At 42.6% G+C, this 14,171-nt stretch overlaps 1 protein-coding gene across 1 annotated transcript in view; it reads left to right on the plus strand.

Moving 5' to 3' along the window:
- LOC124596564 overlaps positions 1 to 13,434 on the plus strand; it is a 113,115-nt gene extending 99,681 nt beyond the window's left edge. The window contains exons 6-7 of the mRNA XM_047135748.1: positions 160 to 399; positions 13,327 to 13,434. Coding sequence (XP_046991704.1) covers positions 160 to 399; positions 13,327 to 13,329 — 243 coding nt within the window. The 3' untranslated portion in view covers positions 13,330 to 13,434. The remainder of the gene's footprint in view (positions 1 to 159; positions 400 to 13,326) is intronic.
- The last annotated feature ends 737 nt before the right edge of the window (positions 13,435 to 14,171 follow it).

Consider the following 14,171-nt stretch of genomic DNA (forward strand, 5'->3'; position numbering starts at 1 on the left):
ATACATGTACATATTTATTGATGTGTATTGCTACTGTAAATTTGTATGTTTCTGATTCGAGAATAAATAAATAAATCCTGTTTCTATGACGACACTTACGTTTCTCTGTCGTGTAGGTCTGACATGCTGTCGTGTACGAATGATGGCGATGCTTTGCAGGCGCTGCGGAAGGAGTTGGAGGAATTGGAGGCATTTGATGACGACGAAGACACTTGCATGTACGACGAACAGTCGATGTCGCTAAAGCGACCGATGACGAGGGGGGCGGCGGCCGCCCGCACGTACGTGATGCCCGACCCCGTGCGCGCACGCATCGACGTCGACGCCCTCATCTACCACGTGCCCAGGTCCCCCGAGGCGCCACGCCGCTTCAGCGACAAGGTCTTCTTCAGGTTCAAGGTACTTGCAGCTTATGCCGGCTATGCACGACGTTTGAGCGTGTGAGTGAACCATTACAGATCGCATGTACGTGCGGCGCCCGCCACGTATAAGATCCAGCAAACGTGGGGCTCTGCTTCAGCCCTGCATTTGTCTTAGCTATCACGCTATGAAGCAAACCCTGTTTTGGTACAGATCGAACCTATATGTCTCCACAGATGAATTACCAAAATTTTGAATTTGTGTGAATCTGCTCCATAACAAGGTTGAAAACTGATGGTGACAAAGCATATTATTCTTGGTTTTTGTGTGTAAGAATCGAATCCATGTCCCTATAGAAAATTTATTCTTGTTCTGGAAGTAACATGAAACACTGTACAGAGACTGTTTTGTAATTTAAATCTAAAATTTAAATTTGTATTGCACAGTTTTATCAGTTGCAGTAATTCTTCTGAGATTCCAAATTCTTTCATAGACATCCATAGATACTTTATGTTAATACTGTCAGATGCTTAAAATTTGTGAAAACCATGTGCAAATCCTGAGCATATTCAAAATTCTTTTCAGGTAGGATTCATGAAATGAAAGTATTGTCCACTGCTGAACTATTTGTTCTAAAATCGAGTTATATATGACCAGTAATTTCTTCCCGATATGGCTGTCCTCTTGAGAATCCGTACTACGGTGACTCTTGAAATGTGCTGAGTCGTAATGTAGAACACTTCTGCAACTGATGCCCTTCGAAACAACTTTTTGTGGCGGACTTTAAACGTAGTGCGTAGTCTTTTCTGCTTTCTTTTTTTTCCTAGTTCACAGCCTTTTCTATACATTACTTGTTTATTTTCGAGAGAGACTCACATACAAAAAATTGTTTTTCTTCTTTCCGTTTTGGTCAAAATAGGGACCACGTGATAATTTCTATTCCTTCAAATTTCATCTCACTTTTTACTTTATATATTCTTGCATCTTTTCACTACGTCTTTTTTTTCTTTCTTGAGACCAATTCCCACCTGTTTTACTGCTGCTGCCTTCGAACCCTTACAAATTTAACATTTTCCTTCTGAAAATATGTCTTTCTGCTGCTTTTTGTGATTTGACTTTCTGTATTTATAAATCTGCTTTAACTACCGTGGTACAGTTTGTTGTTGCTTTCTTTTCCCAAACATTTAATTAGTTGTGATGTCAGCCAACTATCGTTCAGTACATATCAATGTCCAAAAAATATCGTCTTTTTTTCCTTTTCGTTTCTGTTTTTTCTTCTATATTTTGGCTTAGTTCATCATCTCTGTGTTGCCATCTATCGGCAGGTGGTGTCACTTTGGCATCACACTGGTGTTCTCTTCATGGGATTTAAAACTCTCCCAGAGGCTTGGCCGACCTCATCTTGGACTTCTCACCGCTAGGGAGATCTTTTTATCTAGGTTGCATATTGGTCATTGTCGTTTTAACCATCGCCATTTGTTAAGTGGTGCTCTCGTGCCACTTCGTGCTTATTGTCGTCAGTCTTTGACGGTTCGCAATTTCTTAACTTAATGCCCTTTTTTTAACCACTTACGCTCTCATGTACGTTTTTCGTCTGAGTTACTGGCCTTTTTAGCGAAAGACGCGCCGGCTGTCGACTGCGTTTTACTTTTTATCCTAATAATACGACGAAGGACATTTAATATTTGGTTCGGAACCTCTGCTGCCTCTACAGTGTATTTTTTGGACTGTTTTAGACGAATAAGTCCTTGTTCTTAGCTCGCTTTCCTTACGTCGATTGGGCTTAACTTATAGTCACTTTTAAGTTCTTTTACTTCTTGATTTTCTAAGGTTACAACATGGGCGCTTGTAACCTTAGTTGTTTTTCACCCTAAAACAAAACAAATAAAAAAACAACGACCACCACCAAGACCATGTTGCAGCTCCAGTTTCACGTTTTCTGGTGGCGAGCGTCTCCCAACTTCTTGTATTCTTCTACAGCTCTTTCTCATACGTCCTATCGAAAAGGGCACCACTTTTGCCGACGTTCTTAACAATTTCCATCCATCTTTTCTATGGCAGTCCAACGTCACTTTTCTCCTTTATAGTCACTTCAAGGAATTTCTTGGCTGATCGAACAGTCCACGGATGTGCTGCCTGTGCATAGTGTCCAATGTGAACAATATGTCGGCGATCAGACACGTCGCCACCCATTAACCAGTGCTTATAAGTGACAGGTTCAAAACGACATTCGCATTTATAAAAAAAAGACAGCCGAAAGCAAATTTTTGTGTGCACAATTCATGCAAACATCCCCTAATTGAAACTGGAGATGCTCAGAAACTGACAGAAAATTTAAGTTCATCTCGTTGTTATTCAGGCAGTGCACAAAATCAGTTATCCTTATTGCATCAGAATATCCGAGGACTGGGGAGTATGCGTAATTGAGTTGCTTATATGTTTTGAAGAATTAGAGTTGAGGAAACCATTTGATATAATCTGCCTCTCTGAACATCATGTCGCCACTGGTATAGATATGTTAAATGTTACAGGATTTGAGTTGCCTCTTTTCTTCCGCAGAGAAAGCATGGAGACAGGAGTAGCTGCCACATTTTACAGAAATTGTTTTAATTTCGAGAATACTAATATTAATAAATTTTGCTCAGAGCAGGAATTAGGAGCATGTGCATGGCCGAGCGTTTCTAGGCGCTACAGTCTGGAACCGTGCGAACGCTACGGTCGCAGGTTCGAATCCTGCCTCGGGCATGGATGTGTGTGATGTCCTTAGGTTAGTTAGGTTAAAGTAGTTGTAAGTTCTAGGGGACTGATGACCTCAGAAGTTAAGTCCCATAGTGTTCAGAGCCATTTGAACCATTTTTTTAATATTTCATAACAAATCCTTTATAAGTATATAAAGAGCACCTTCAGGAAACTTTAACCTCTTTATAAAAAATCTGGACTCTCTGTTGCCCAATCTCACAGTAAAAAAGGACATAGTGGTTGCTGGTGATTTTAATGTGGATTTATTGGAAAGCTTTGTCAGCGAACAATTACTGCATTCAGTAACACTATCATTCAATTAAGTTCCTACTGTGAACTTTGCAACTAGGATATGTAAACGCTCTGAGACTGCTATCGGTAATATCTTTGTAGACAAATCTAGCGGAAAAAGTCATATCAAAAAACTAATAGTAAATGGGCTATCTGATCATAGCATGCAGCATCTTATGTTAAATGCTGAAACTCGTCAGGATATAAAATCTAGATACAGGAGGGTACTAAATCAGTAAAAAATTGAGAATTTTAGGAGACTCCTCAAAGTCATAAACTGGATAGATGTTTACAATACTTCTGACTCAAATGGAAAATACAATGCATTCATTAAGGAAGTCACTTACTCACTTGAAAATTTTTCCCCCTAAAGGTAACTCAAATCAAACACAAGTCTAAAAATAATCCATGGATTACACAAGGAATAAAGGTATCATGTGGGACAAAAAGGAAACAGTATCTACTATCTAGGAACAGCTCTGATGTTAGCATTGTAACGCATAGCAAAGAATACTGCAAAATATTGAAGCAGTAATCGTAGCGTCTTTATTATGAGAAAAAGATAACTACACTAGGCAACGAAATGAAAACTACATGGGATGTAGTGAAGACAGAGACAGGTGGGACCAGAGAAACAGAGGAACAGATAGCTCTAAAAATAAGTGAGACTTTGGTAACAAGTGCATATAATGTTGCAGACCTCTTAAATAAATACTTCGTTACTGTTACTGACAGCTTGTGATTATCAGCGTCAGTGAACAGTGCAATGGAATATCTGAAACTAGTGTCTACAAATAACTTCAGTAAAATGGAAATGACACTCACTTCTCCCAAAGAAGTATCATCCATCATAAAATCCTTCAAACAAAGTATTTTAGTGGTTATGATAATATATCAAAACGTCAATCAATGAGTGTTCATATGAGTTGAGTTCTATCTTAAGTTATTTGTGTAATCAATCCCTTACCAGTGGAACATTTCCAGGCTGGCTAAAATATACTGAAGTTAAACCTCTTTATAAGAAGGGAGACAAAGCAAACTATCGACCAATTTCACTTTTGCTGGGATTTTCAAAAATATTTCAAAAGGTTGTGTTCTAGCATCTGCTTAAGCATCTGACTGTAAACAACCAAGTCACAGTTTGGTTTTCTTAAGGGTTCTTACATAGAGAAAGCTATTTGCACGTGTAGTGAGAATATACTTAATTCATTAGATAACAAACTAGAGGCTACTGGCATTTTCTGTTACTTGTAAATAGCCACTGTCTGTGCGAATCACAGCATTCTCTTAAGTAAGTTAAAATATTATAATGTTATTGCCCCCCCTCCCCCCCCCCCCCCCCATGAACCATGGACCGTGCCATTGGTGGGAAGGCTTGCGTGCCTCAGTGATACAGATAGCCGTACCATAGGTGCAACCACAACGGAGGGGTATCTGTTGAGAGGCCAGACAAACTTGTGGTTCCTGAAGAGGGGCAGCAGCCTTTTCAGTAGTTGCAGGGGCAACAGTCTGGATGATTGACTGATCTGGCCTTGTAACACTAACCAAAACGGCCTTGCTGTGCTGGTACTGCGAACGACTGAAAGCAAGGGGAAACTACAGCCGTAATTTTTCCCGAGGGCATGGAGCTTTGCTGTATGGTTAGATGATGATGGCTTCCTCTGGGTAAAATATTCCGGAGATAGAATAGTCCCCCATTCGGATCTCCGGGTGGGGACTACTCAGGAGGCCGTTGTTATCAGAAGAAAGAAAACTAGCGTTCTACGGATCGAGCCGTGGAATGTCAGATCACTTAATCGGTCAGGTAGGTTAGAAAATTTAAAAAGGGAAATGGATAGGTTAAAGTTAGATATAGTGGGAATTAGTGAAGTTCGGTGACAGGAGGAACAAGACTTTTGGTCAGGTGAATACAAGGTTATAAATACAAAATCAAATAGGGGTAATGCAGGAGTAGGTTTTATAATGAATAGGAAAATAGGAATGCAGGTAAGCTACTACAAACAGCATAGTGAACGCATTATTGTGGCCAAGATAGACACGAAGCCCACGCCTACCACAGTGGTACAAGTTTCTATGCCAACTAGCTCCGCAGATGACGAAGAGAGTGCTGAAATGTATGATGAGATGAAAGAAATTATTCAGATAGTGAAGGAGACGAAAATTTAATAGTCATGGGTGACTGGAATTCGATAGTAGGAAAAGGGAGAGAAGGAAACGTAGTAGGTGAATATGGATTGGGGGGGAAGAAATGAAAGAGGAAGCCGCCTGGTAGAATTTTGCACAGAGCATAACTTAATCATAGCTAACACTTGGTTCAAGGATCACGAAAGAAGGTTGTATACATGGAAGAAGCCTGGAAGTACTAGAAGGTATCAGATAGATTACATAATGGTAAGACAGAGATTCGGGAATCATGTTTTAAATTGTAAGACATTTCCAGGGGCAGATGTGGACTCTGACCACAATCCATTGATTATGAACTGTAGATTAATACTGAAGAAACTGCAAAAAGGTAGGAATTTAAGGAGATGGGACCTGGATAACCTGAAAGAAGCAGAGGTTGTAGAGAGCTTCAGGGAGAGAATTAGGGAACGATTGACAGGAGTGGGGGAAAGAAATACAGTAGAAGAAGAATGGGTAGCTTTGAGAGATGAAATAGTGAAGGTAGCAGAGGATCAAGTAGGTAAAAAGACGAGGGCTAATAGAAATCCTTGGGTAACAGAAGAGATAATGAATTTAATTGATGTGAAGAGAAAATACACTCCTGGAAATTGAAATAAGAACACCGTGAATTCATTGTCCCAGGAAGGGGAAACTTTATTGACACATTCCTGGGGTCAGATACATCACATGATCACACTGACAGAACCACAGGCACATAGACACAGGCAACAGAGCATGCACAATGTCGGCACTAGTACAGTGTATATCCACCTTTCGCAGCAATGCAGGCTGCTATTCTCCCATGGAGACGATCGTAGAGATGCTGGATGTAGTCCTGTGGAACGGCTTGCCACGCCATTTCCACCTGGCGCCTCAGTTGGACCAGCGTTCGTGCTGGACGTGCAGACCGCGTGAGACGACGCTTCATCCAGTCCCAAACATGCTCAATGGGGGACAGATCCGGAGATCTTGCTGGCCAGGGTAGTTGACTTACACCTTCTAGAGCACGTTGGGTGGCACGGGATACATGCGGACGTGCATTGTCCTGTTGGAACAGCAAGTTCCCTTGCCGGTCTAGGAATGGTAGAACGATGGGTTCGATGACGGTTTGGATGTACCGTGCACTATTCAGTGTCCCCTCGACGATCACCAGTGGTGTACGGCCAGTGTAGGAGATCGCTCCCCACACCATGATGCCGGGTGTTGGCCCTGTGTGCCTCGGTCGTATGCAGTCCTGATTGTGGCGGTCACCTGCACGGCGCCAAACACGCATACGACCATCATTGGCACCAAGGCAGAAGCGACTCTCATCGCTGAAGACGACACGTCTCCATTCGTCCCTCCATTCACGCCTGTCGCGACACCACTGGAGGCGGGCTGCACGATGTTGGGGCGTGAGCGGAAGACGGCCTAACGGTGTGCGGGACCGTAGCCCAGCTTCATGGAGACGGTTGCGAATGGTCCTCGCCGATACCCCAGGAGCAACAGTGTCCCTAATTTGCTGGGAAGTGGCGGTGCGGTCCCCTACGGCACTGCGTAGGATCCTACGGTCTTGGCGTGCATCCGTGCGTCGCTGCGGTCCGGTCCCAGGTCGACGGGCACGTGCACCTTCCGCCGACCACTGGCGACAACATCGATGTACTGTGGAGACCTCACGCCCCACGTGTTGAGCAATTCGGCGGTACGTCCACCCGGCCTCCCGCATGCCCACTATACGCCCTCGCTCAAAGTCCGTCAACTGCACATACGGTTCACGTCCACGCTGTCGCGGCATGCTACCAGTGTTAAAGACTGCGATGGAGCTCCGTATGCCACCGCAAACTGGCTGACACTGACGGCGGCGGTGCACAAATGCTGCGCAGCTAGCGCCATTCGACGGCCAACACCGCGGTTCCTGGTGTGTCCGCTGTGCCGTGCGTGTGATCATTGCTTGTACAGCCCTCTCGCAGTGTCCGGAGCAAGTATGGTGGGTCTGACACACCGGTGTCAATGTGTTCTTTTTTCCATTTCCAGGAGTGTATAAAAATGCAGTAAATGAAGCAGGCAAAAAGGAATACAAACGTATCAAAAATGAGATCGAAAGGAAGTGCAAAATGCCCAAGCAGGGCTGGCTAGAGGACAAATGTAAGAATGTAGAGGCACATATCACTAGGGGTAAGATAGATACTGCCAACAGGAAAATTAAAGAGACCTTTGCAGAAAAGAGAACCACTTGCATGAATATCAAGAGCTCAGATGGAAGCCCAGTTCTAAGCAAAGAAGGGAAAGCAGAACGGTTGAAGGAGTATACAGTGGGTCTATACAAGGGCGATGTTCTTGAGGACAATATTATAGAAATGGAAGAGGATGTAGATGAAGATGAAATGCGAGATATGATACTGCGTGAAGAGTTTGACAGAGCACTGAAAGACCTAAGTCGACACAAGGCCCCGGGAGTAGACAACATTCCATTACAACTACTGACAGCCTTGGGAGAGCCAGTCCTGACAAAACTCTACCATCTGGTGAGCAAGATGTATGAGACAGGCGAAATACCCTCAGACTTCAAGAAGAATATAATAATTCCAATCCCAAAGAAAGCAGGTGTTGACAGATGTGAAAATTACCGAACCATCAGTTTAATAAGTCACAACTGCAAAATACTAACTCTTTACAGACGAATGGAAAAACTGGTAGAAGCGGACCTCGGGGAAGATCAGTTTGGATTCCGTAGAAATGTTGGAACACGTGAGGCAATACTGACCCTACAGCTTATCTTAGAAGAAAGATTAAGGAGAGGCTACCCTACGTTTCTAGCATTTGTAGACTTAGAGAAAGCTTTTGACAATGTCGACTGGAATACTCTCTTTCAAATTCTGAAGGTGGCAGGGGTAAAATACAGGGAGCGAAGGGCTATTTACAATTTGTACAGAAACCAGATGGCAGTTACAAGAGTCGAGGAACGTGAAAGGGAAGCAGTGGTTGGGAAGGGAGTGAAACAGGGTTGTAGCCTCTCCCCGATGTTATTCAATCTCTATATTGAGCAAGCAGTAAAGGAAACAAAAGAAAAGTACGGAGTAGGTATTAAAATCCATGGAGAAGAAATAAAAACTTTGAGGTTCGCCGATGACATTGTAATTCTGTCAGAAACAGCAAAGGACTTGGAAGAGCAGTTGAACGGAATGAACAGGGTCTTGAAAGCAGGGTATAAGATGAACATCAACAAAAGCAAAACAAGGATAATGGAATGTAGTCGAATTAAGTCGGGTGATGCTGAGGGAATTAGATTAGGAAATGAGACACTTAAAGTAGTAAAGGATTTTTGCTATTTGGGGAGCAAAATAACTGATGATGGTCGAAGTAGAGAGGATATAAAATGTAGACTGGCAATGGCAAGGAAAGCGTTTCTGAAGAAGAGAAATTTGTTAACATCGAGTATTGATTTAAGTGTTAGGAAGTCGTTTCTGAAAGTATTTGCATGGAGTGTAGCCATGTATGGAAGTGAAACGTGGACGATAAATAGTTTAGACAAGAAGAGAATAGAAGCTTTCGAAATGTGGTGCTACAGAAGAATGCTGAAGATTAGATGGGTAGATCACATAAATAATGAGGAGGTACTGAATAGAATTGGAGAGGAGTTTGTGGCACAACTTGACTAGAAGAAGGAATCGGTTGGTAGGACATGTTCTGAGGCATCAAGGGATCACCAATTTAGTACTGGAGGGTAGCGTGGTGCGGAGGGTAAAAATCGTAGAGGGAGACCAAGAGATGAGTACACTAAGCAGATTCAGAAGGATGTAGGCTGCAGTAGGTACTGGGAGATGAAGAATCTGGCACAGGACAAAGTATCATGGAGAGCTGCATCAAACCAGTCTAAGGACTGAAGACTACAACAACAATTAAAAAATTATATTTCCGAAAAAAGTTGCTAAAATGCCTTTGTAGTTCACTAGATTCATAACATAACAGTTTAATGTCTTGTAAAAGTTTCACGTCAATGGCTTCAGCTGTTCCTGAAATACGGAGAAGCCAAGTCACTAAATTTAACATCATCGGGACAGGGCATTCCAACTCTCCTTAAGGAGCATGAAATATATTCTGCTCACGTTTTACGTAGCCCAAACTATATAATCGTAATTATAAAGCAACAGCTTCGTAATGTAGCATGACAGTTGCACGTGTGGTTCAGCAGGTGATCTATGTGACTTTTGTTAATGAGATTTAACAATGCGAAGCTGGAGGTGAATGATACACAACATACAAGTCACGTGCAGGGCATATCGTAATTAAAGGTTAAAATACATACAGTTGAAACTACACGATATTAGAAGCGTTTGTGAGACAATTGCGACTTTGTGATTACCAGCCACTACTGACTTGATTCTATGTAAACGTCATCCAATTTAGGAGAAGCTAACAATAGTGTACAACATTAAGAAAATTTATTTAGAGATTTTTTTTCAAAAGTGCAGGTATTTCAAACGAACACGACACCAGTTACATGACTTGGTAGCAGTTAAAGGAGGTTTGCAAAGTGTCGCCCATGTACGCGTATGCTGGGCTCTACCCGCCGCTGCAATGAGTTTTCAATCATTGTGACCGAGGGATTATTTGTTACAATATAATTCTTGACAAGTATTGGCAACCGTGTTAACTGGAGTGGCGTACAATACACCTTTAAAGTGGCTCCCAAGCACTGAAATCCTTGTGGTTAAGCTGAGGGGATCTTGGAGGCCACGGTACAGGTCTTCCTCTCTCAGTCCATCTTTGGCCATATCGGGGCGTTAAATGTTGTCTCACATTAGCTGCAAAATGTATGCACCTTATCCTCTGGCGTTGCTGTAAGCGCACATCCTCAACCAATCCTGTAAAACCAAACCAAAAGGTAATTCCGTCCATTGAGTTTGTTTCGTGACATGTACGGCACAACAAGACGATCCCCTTATACACGGAATTTGTCAGGAAAGTCTCCTTGTTTTCGACTCTTTCCAGCACCACATTTTCAAGCACAGGCGTAATTCGTGCAGGTCTATCGGTTTCCGCAGCACGTGCATTGTTCCCAGTTTCTCTGAGAGGTTGATGAACTCATGTAAAGGTTAGACTTTCGAGGTATCTTCGCGCAGGGTATGCACCTTGGTGCAAGCGTGTAGCCTCCCGCGCACTGCTCTTAACCTTGCCATACATGAAATGCATATCCGCCATCCTCCTTGTTACTGTATGTTCCACGTTTCCACCAACAGTCGTACAACACAAATGGTTCTCCACAAACAGCTGACAAATGACATGAGTGGCATTCTAACTGTGTACTGTACTGTCGTATCAATTCTGCTTACAGCTACATCCCTCGAAACCACACTCCACGGTCCGACATACGGAGTAGTTGCAATTATCTCGCAAACGCTTCGTTTCCGGACCTACATTTACTGATACGTTTTTGCTTCTACACTACTGGCCATTAAAATTGCTACACCGAGAAGAAATGCAGATGATAAACGGGGTAGTCATTGGACAAATATATTACACTACACCTGACATATGATTACATTTTCACGCAGTTTGGGTGCATAGATCCTGAGAAATCAGTATGCAGAACAACCACCCCTGGCCGTAATAACGGCCTTGATACGCCTGGGAATTGAGTCAAACAGAGCTTGGATGGCGTGTACAGGTACAGCTGCCCATGCAGCTTCAACACGATACCACAGTTCGTCAAGAGTAGTAACTGGCGTATTGTGACGAGCCAGTTGCTCGGCCACCATTGTCCAGACATTTTCAGTTGGAGAGAGATCTGGAGAATGTGCTGGCCATGGCAGCAGTCGAACATTTTCTGTATCCAGAAAGGCCCGTACAGGACCTGCAACATGCGGTCGCGCGTTATCCTGCTGAAATTTAAGGTTTCGCAGGGATCGAATGAAGGGTAGAGCCACGGGTCGTAACACATCTGAAATGTAACGTCCACTGTTCAAAGTGCCGTCAATGCGAACAAGAGGTGACCGAGACATGTAACCAATGGCACCCCATACCATCACGCCGGATAATACGCCAGTATGGCGATGACGAATATACGATTCCAATGTGCGTTCACCGAGATGTCTCCTAATTCGGATGCGACCATCATGATGCTGTAAACAGTTCCTTGATTCATCCAAAAAATTTACGTTTTACCATTCGTGCACCCAGGTTCGTAGTTGAGCACACCATCGCAGGCGCTCCTGTCTGTGATGCAGCGTCAGGGATAACTGCAGACATGGTCTCCGAGCTGATAGTCCATGCTGCTGTAAACGTCGTCGAACTGTTCGTGCAGATGTTTGTTGTCTTGCAAACGTCCCCGTCTGTTGACTCAGGGATCGAGACGTGGCTGCACGATCCGTTACAGCCACGCGGATAAGATGCCTGTCACCTCGACTGCTAGGGGTACGAGGCCGTTGGGATGCAGCACGGCGTTCTGTATTACCCTCCTGAACCCACCGATTCCGTGTTCTGCTAACAGTCATTGGATCTCGACCAACGCGAGCAGCAATGTCGCGATACGATAAACCGCAATAGCGATAGGCTACAATCCGACCTTTATCAAAGTCGATAACGTGATGGTACGCACTACTCCTCCTTACACGAGGCATCACAACAAAGTTCCACCAGGCAACGCCGGTCAACTGCTGTTTGTGTTTGAGAAATCGGTTGCAAACTTTCCTCATGTCAGCACGTTGTAGGTGTCGCCACCGGCGTCAACCTTGTGTGAATGCTCTGAAAACTAATCATTTGCATATCACAGCATCTTCTTCCTGTCGGTTAAATTTCGCGTGTCACAGCACATCTTCGTGGTGTGGCAATTTTAATGGCCAGTAGTGTAGTATCGTGTACTTTCAACTGTATGCGTCGACGCCATTAATTGTGATATACCCTGCATATTTTTTCAACTACGTATGCAATACATTATGCCCAACATCGTTACTAGACGACTAAGAAATAATGTCGTTAAGTGATTCGACAACAAGTGACTTATATGCTATCTAGTAATGAGTTTTAACATGTTGAAACCGGTGAAGCTCGAATAAATTGTTTCAGTCGTGATTGATGAATTAAGGATTCTTATTCCTTCTGAAGTTATTCTGTTCCTTATACCATTTTCCCTCACATATCCCTTGTAAGTAGCACTGTTCGATATAAGTTTATTTTGTTTCATCACCTATTTGTCAGCTGGGCGTATGTTGGAGAGCCCGCGACTCATCGAATACACCAAGTACCTGAGCGCTGGCCACGGAAAGGTGGCTGGCTCCTGATTTAGGACAACTGGAGGGTTCAGTTTACAGTGGTTTTAAAGTGGGCCGGGAGTTGTATGCTCTGCGTCCTCAATAGCGGGGCTGAGATACAAAAGGGACTCAGTTTGCGGAATATTACCAGATCACATCAACAACGTCTAGAAAAGTACAATTTCAACTATTCATATGTTCCTACGCAGCAGAAACTTCAAAACAAAACTATATCATATCTCTGAATTTGCTTTCAGTGTTCCTCTGGGGGGAAAAGAAACTGAACTGAACATCTGGGCTACCTGCACTCGTTCCAAACTAAGGTGTTAAACTATTCGTAAAGCATTTTTTGCTCCCAGAAAATCTGAATATATCAGTAATGTACATATTTTACGTTAATGATTCATTGAACTATCAGAATTCTTGGTCTCATTCTTTGCCTGTCTTGTTTTAATTTGTGTATCATTCAGTACATAAATGAAACATATTCTAAGAGGTAATTTTTCAAATTTAATTTCACTTACGCATTTGTGTTCTGTTCCAGTGAAATCTGCTGTCAGACTTCGAGCTATTTAGACCGAGTGAGGAAGCCACAGCTTTTCAGGTGTAAGGATTCAACGAAAATAAATTTCTTTACTCGCCTTAAGAGAGGTTCCATATTGTTGTTTAGCTGTTTGTGACTAAAATTTGTGAGTGACATTTAAAAATTATTCGTCCTGCCATTGAGGCAGTTTTGACTTTCGTAGCTAAAAACAAAATCAGAATATCGTTATGAGATTTAAGAAACCTAAGTCTTTTTCCCCTACTCTGCACAACATAAATAACTGTAATAAGTTCATTAAAGTTATTGGAGCAATAAAGTGTATTTTTACAGCAAAAGTCTACTGGATAAATGTTACTGCTTATCTAAGAGGTTTCGCTATGACAATTAGCAGGACAGTCTTAGAGTTTCTGTGAGCTTCATTTTCCGTACAAGTTGAAGTGATTACCAGTTGCAGTTGTGATGAAACTGAGTGCACAGTCAACTTGCTATGTTATGATGAACGTTGTCTCTCACTGTAGGTTTTTTTATCAAAGCGGCAATTTCATTGATAAGAAAAGGCAAGTCTCACACTACATATTTTTGTCTCAATAACTGTTTTATTGATAAGAAATGGGAATTTCGTTTGTTTGTGTATACGTAGCATTATCGAAATCATTCCTAGTTAACAGGTTTGAAAGGCGGGCGCATACCGGCTAAAAATGAGAAACGAATGATCGCTTTGGTTATATAATTCAGTTGTGCGATAAAATTACATATGAAAGATTAAAAATAACTGCAGGTATTTACATCTTCGAGAAATAAGCAAATTTTGGGAAAATATAGTCATGTATAAACGCCATATTCTC

This window comes from Schistocerca americana, chromosome 2, assembly GCF_021461395.2.
Source record: "Schistocerca americana isolate TAMUIC-IGC-003095 chromosome 2, iqSchAmer2.1, whole genome shotgun sequence".
Lineage (NCBI taxonomy): Eukaryota > Metazoa > Arthropoda > Insecta > Orthoptera > Acrididae > Schistocerca > Schistocerca americana.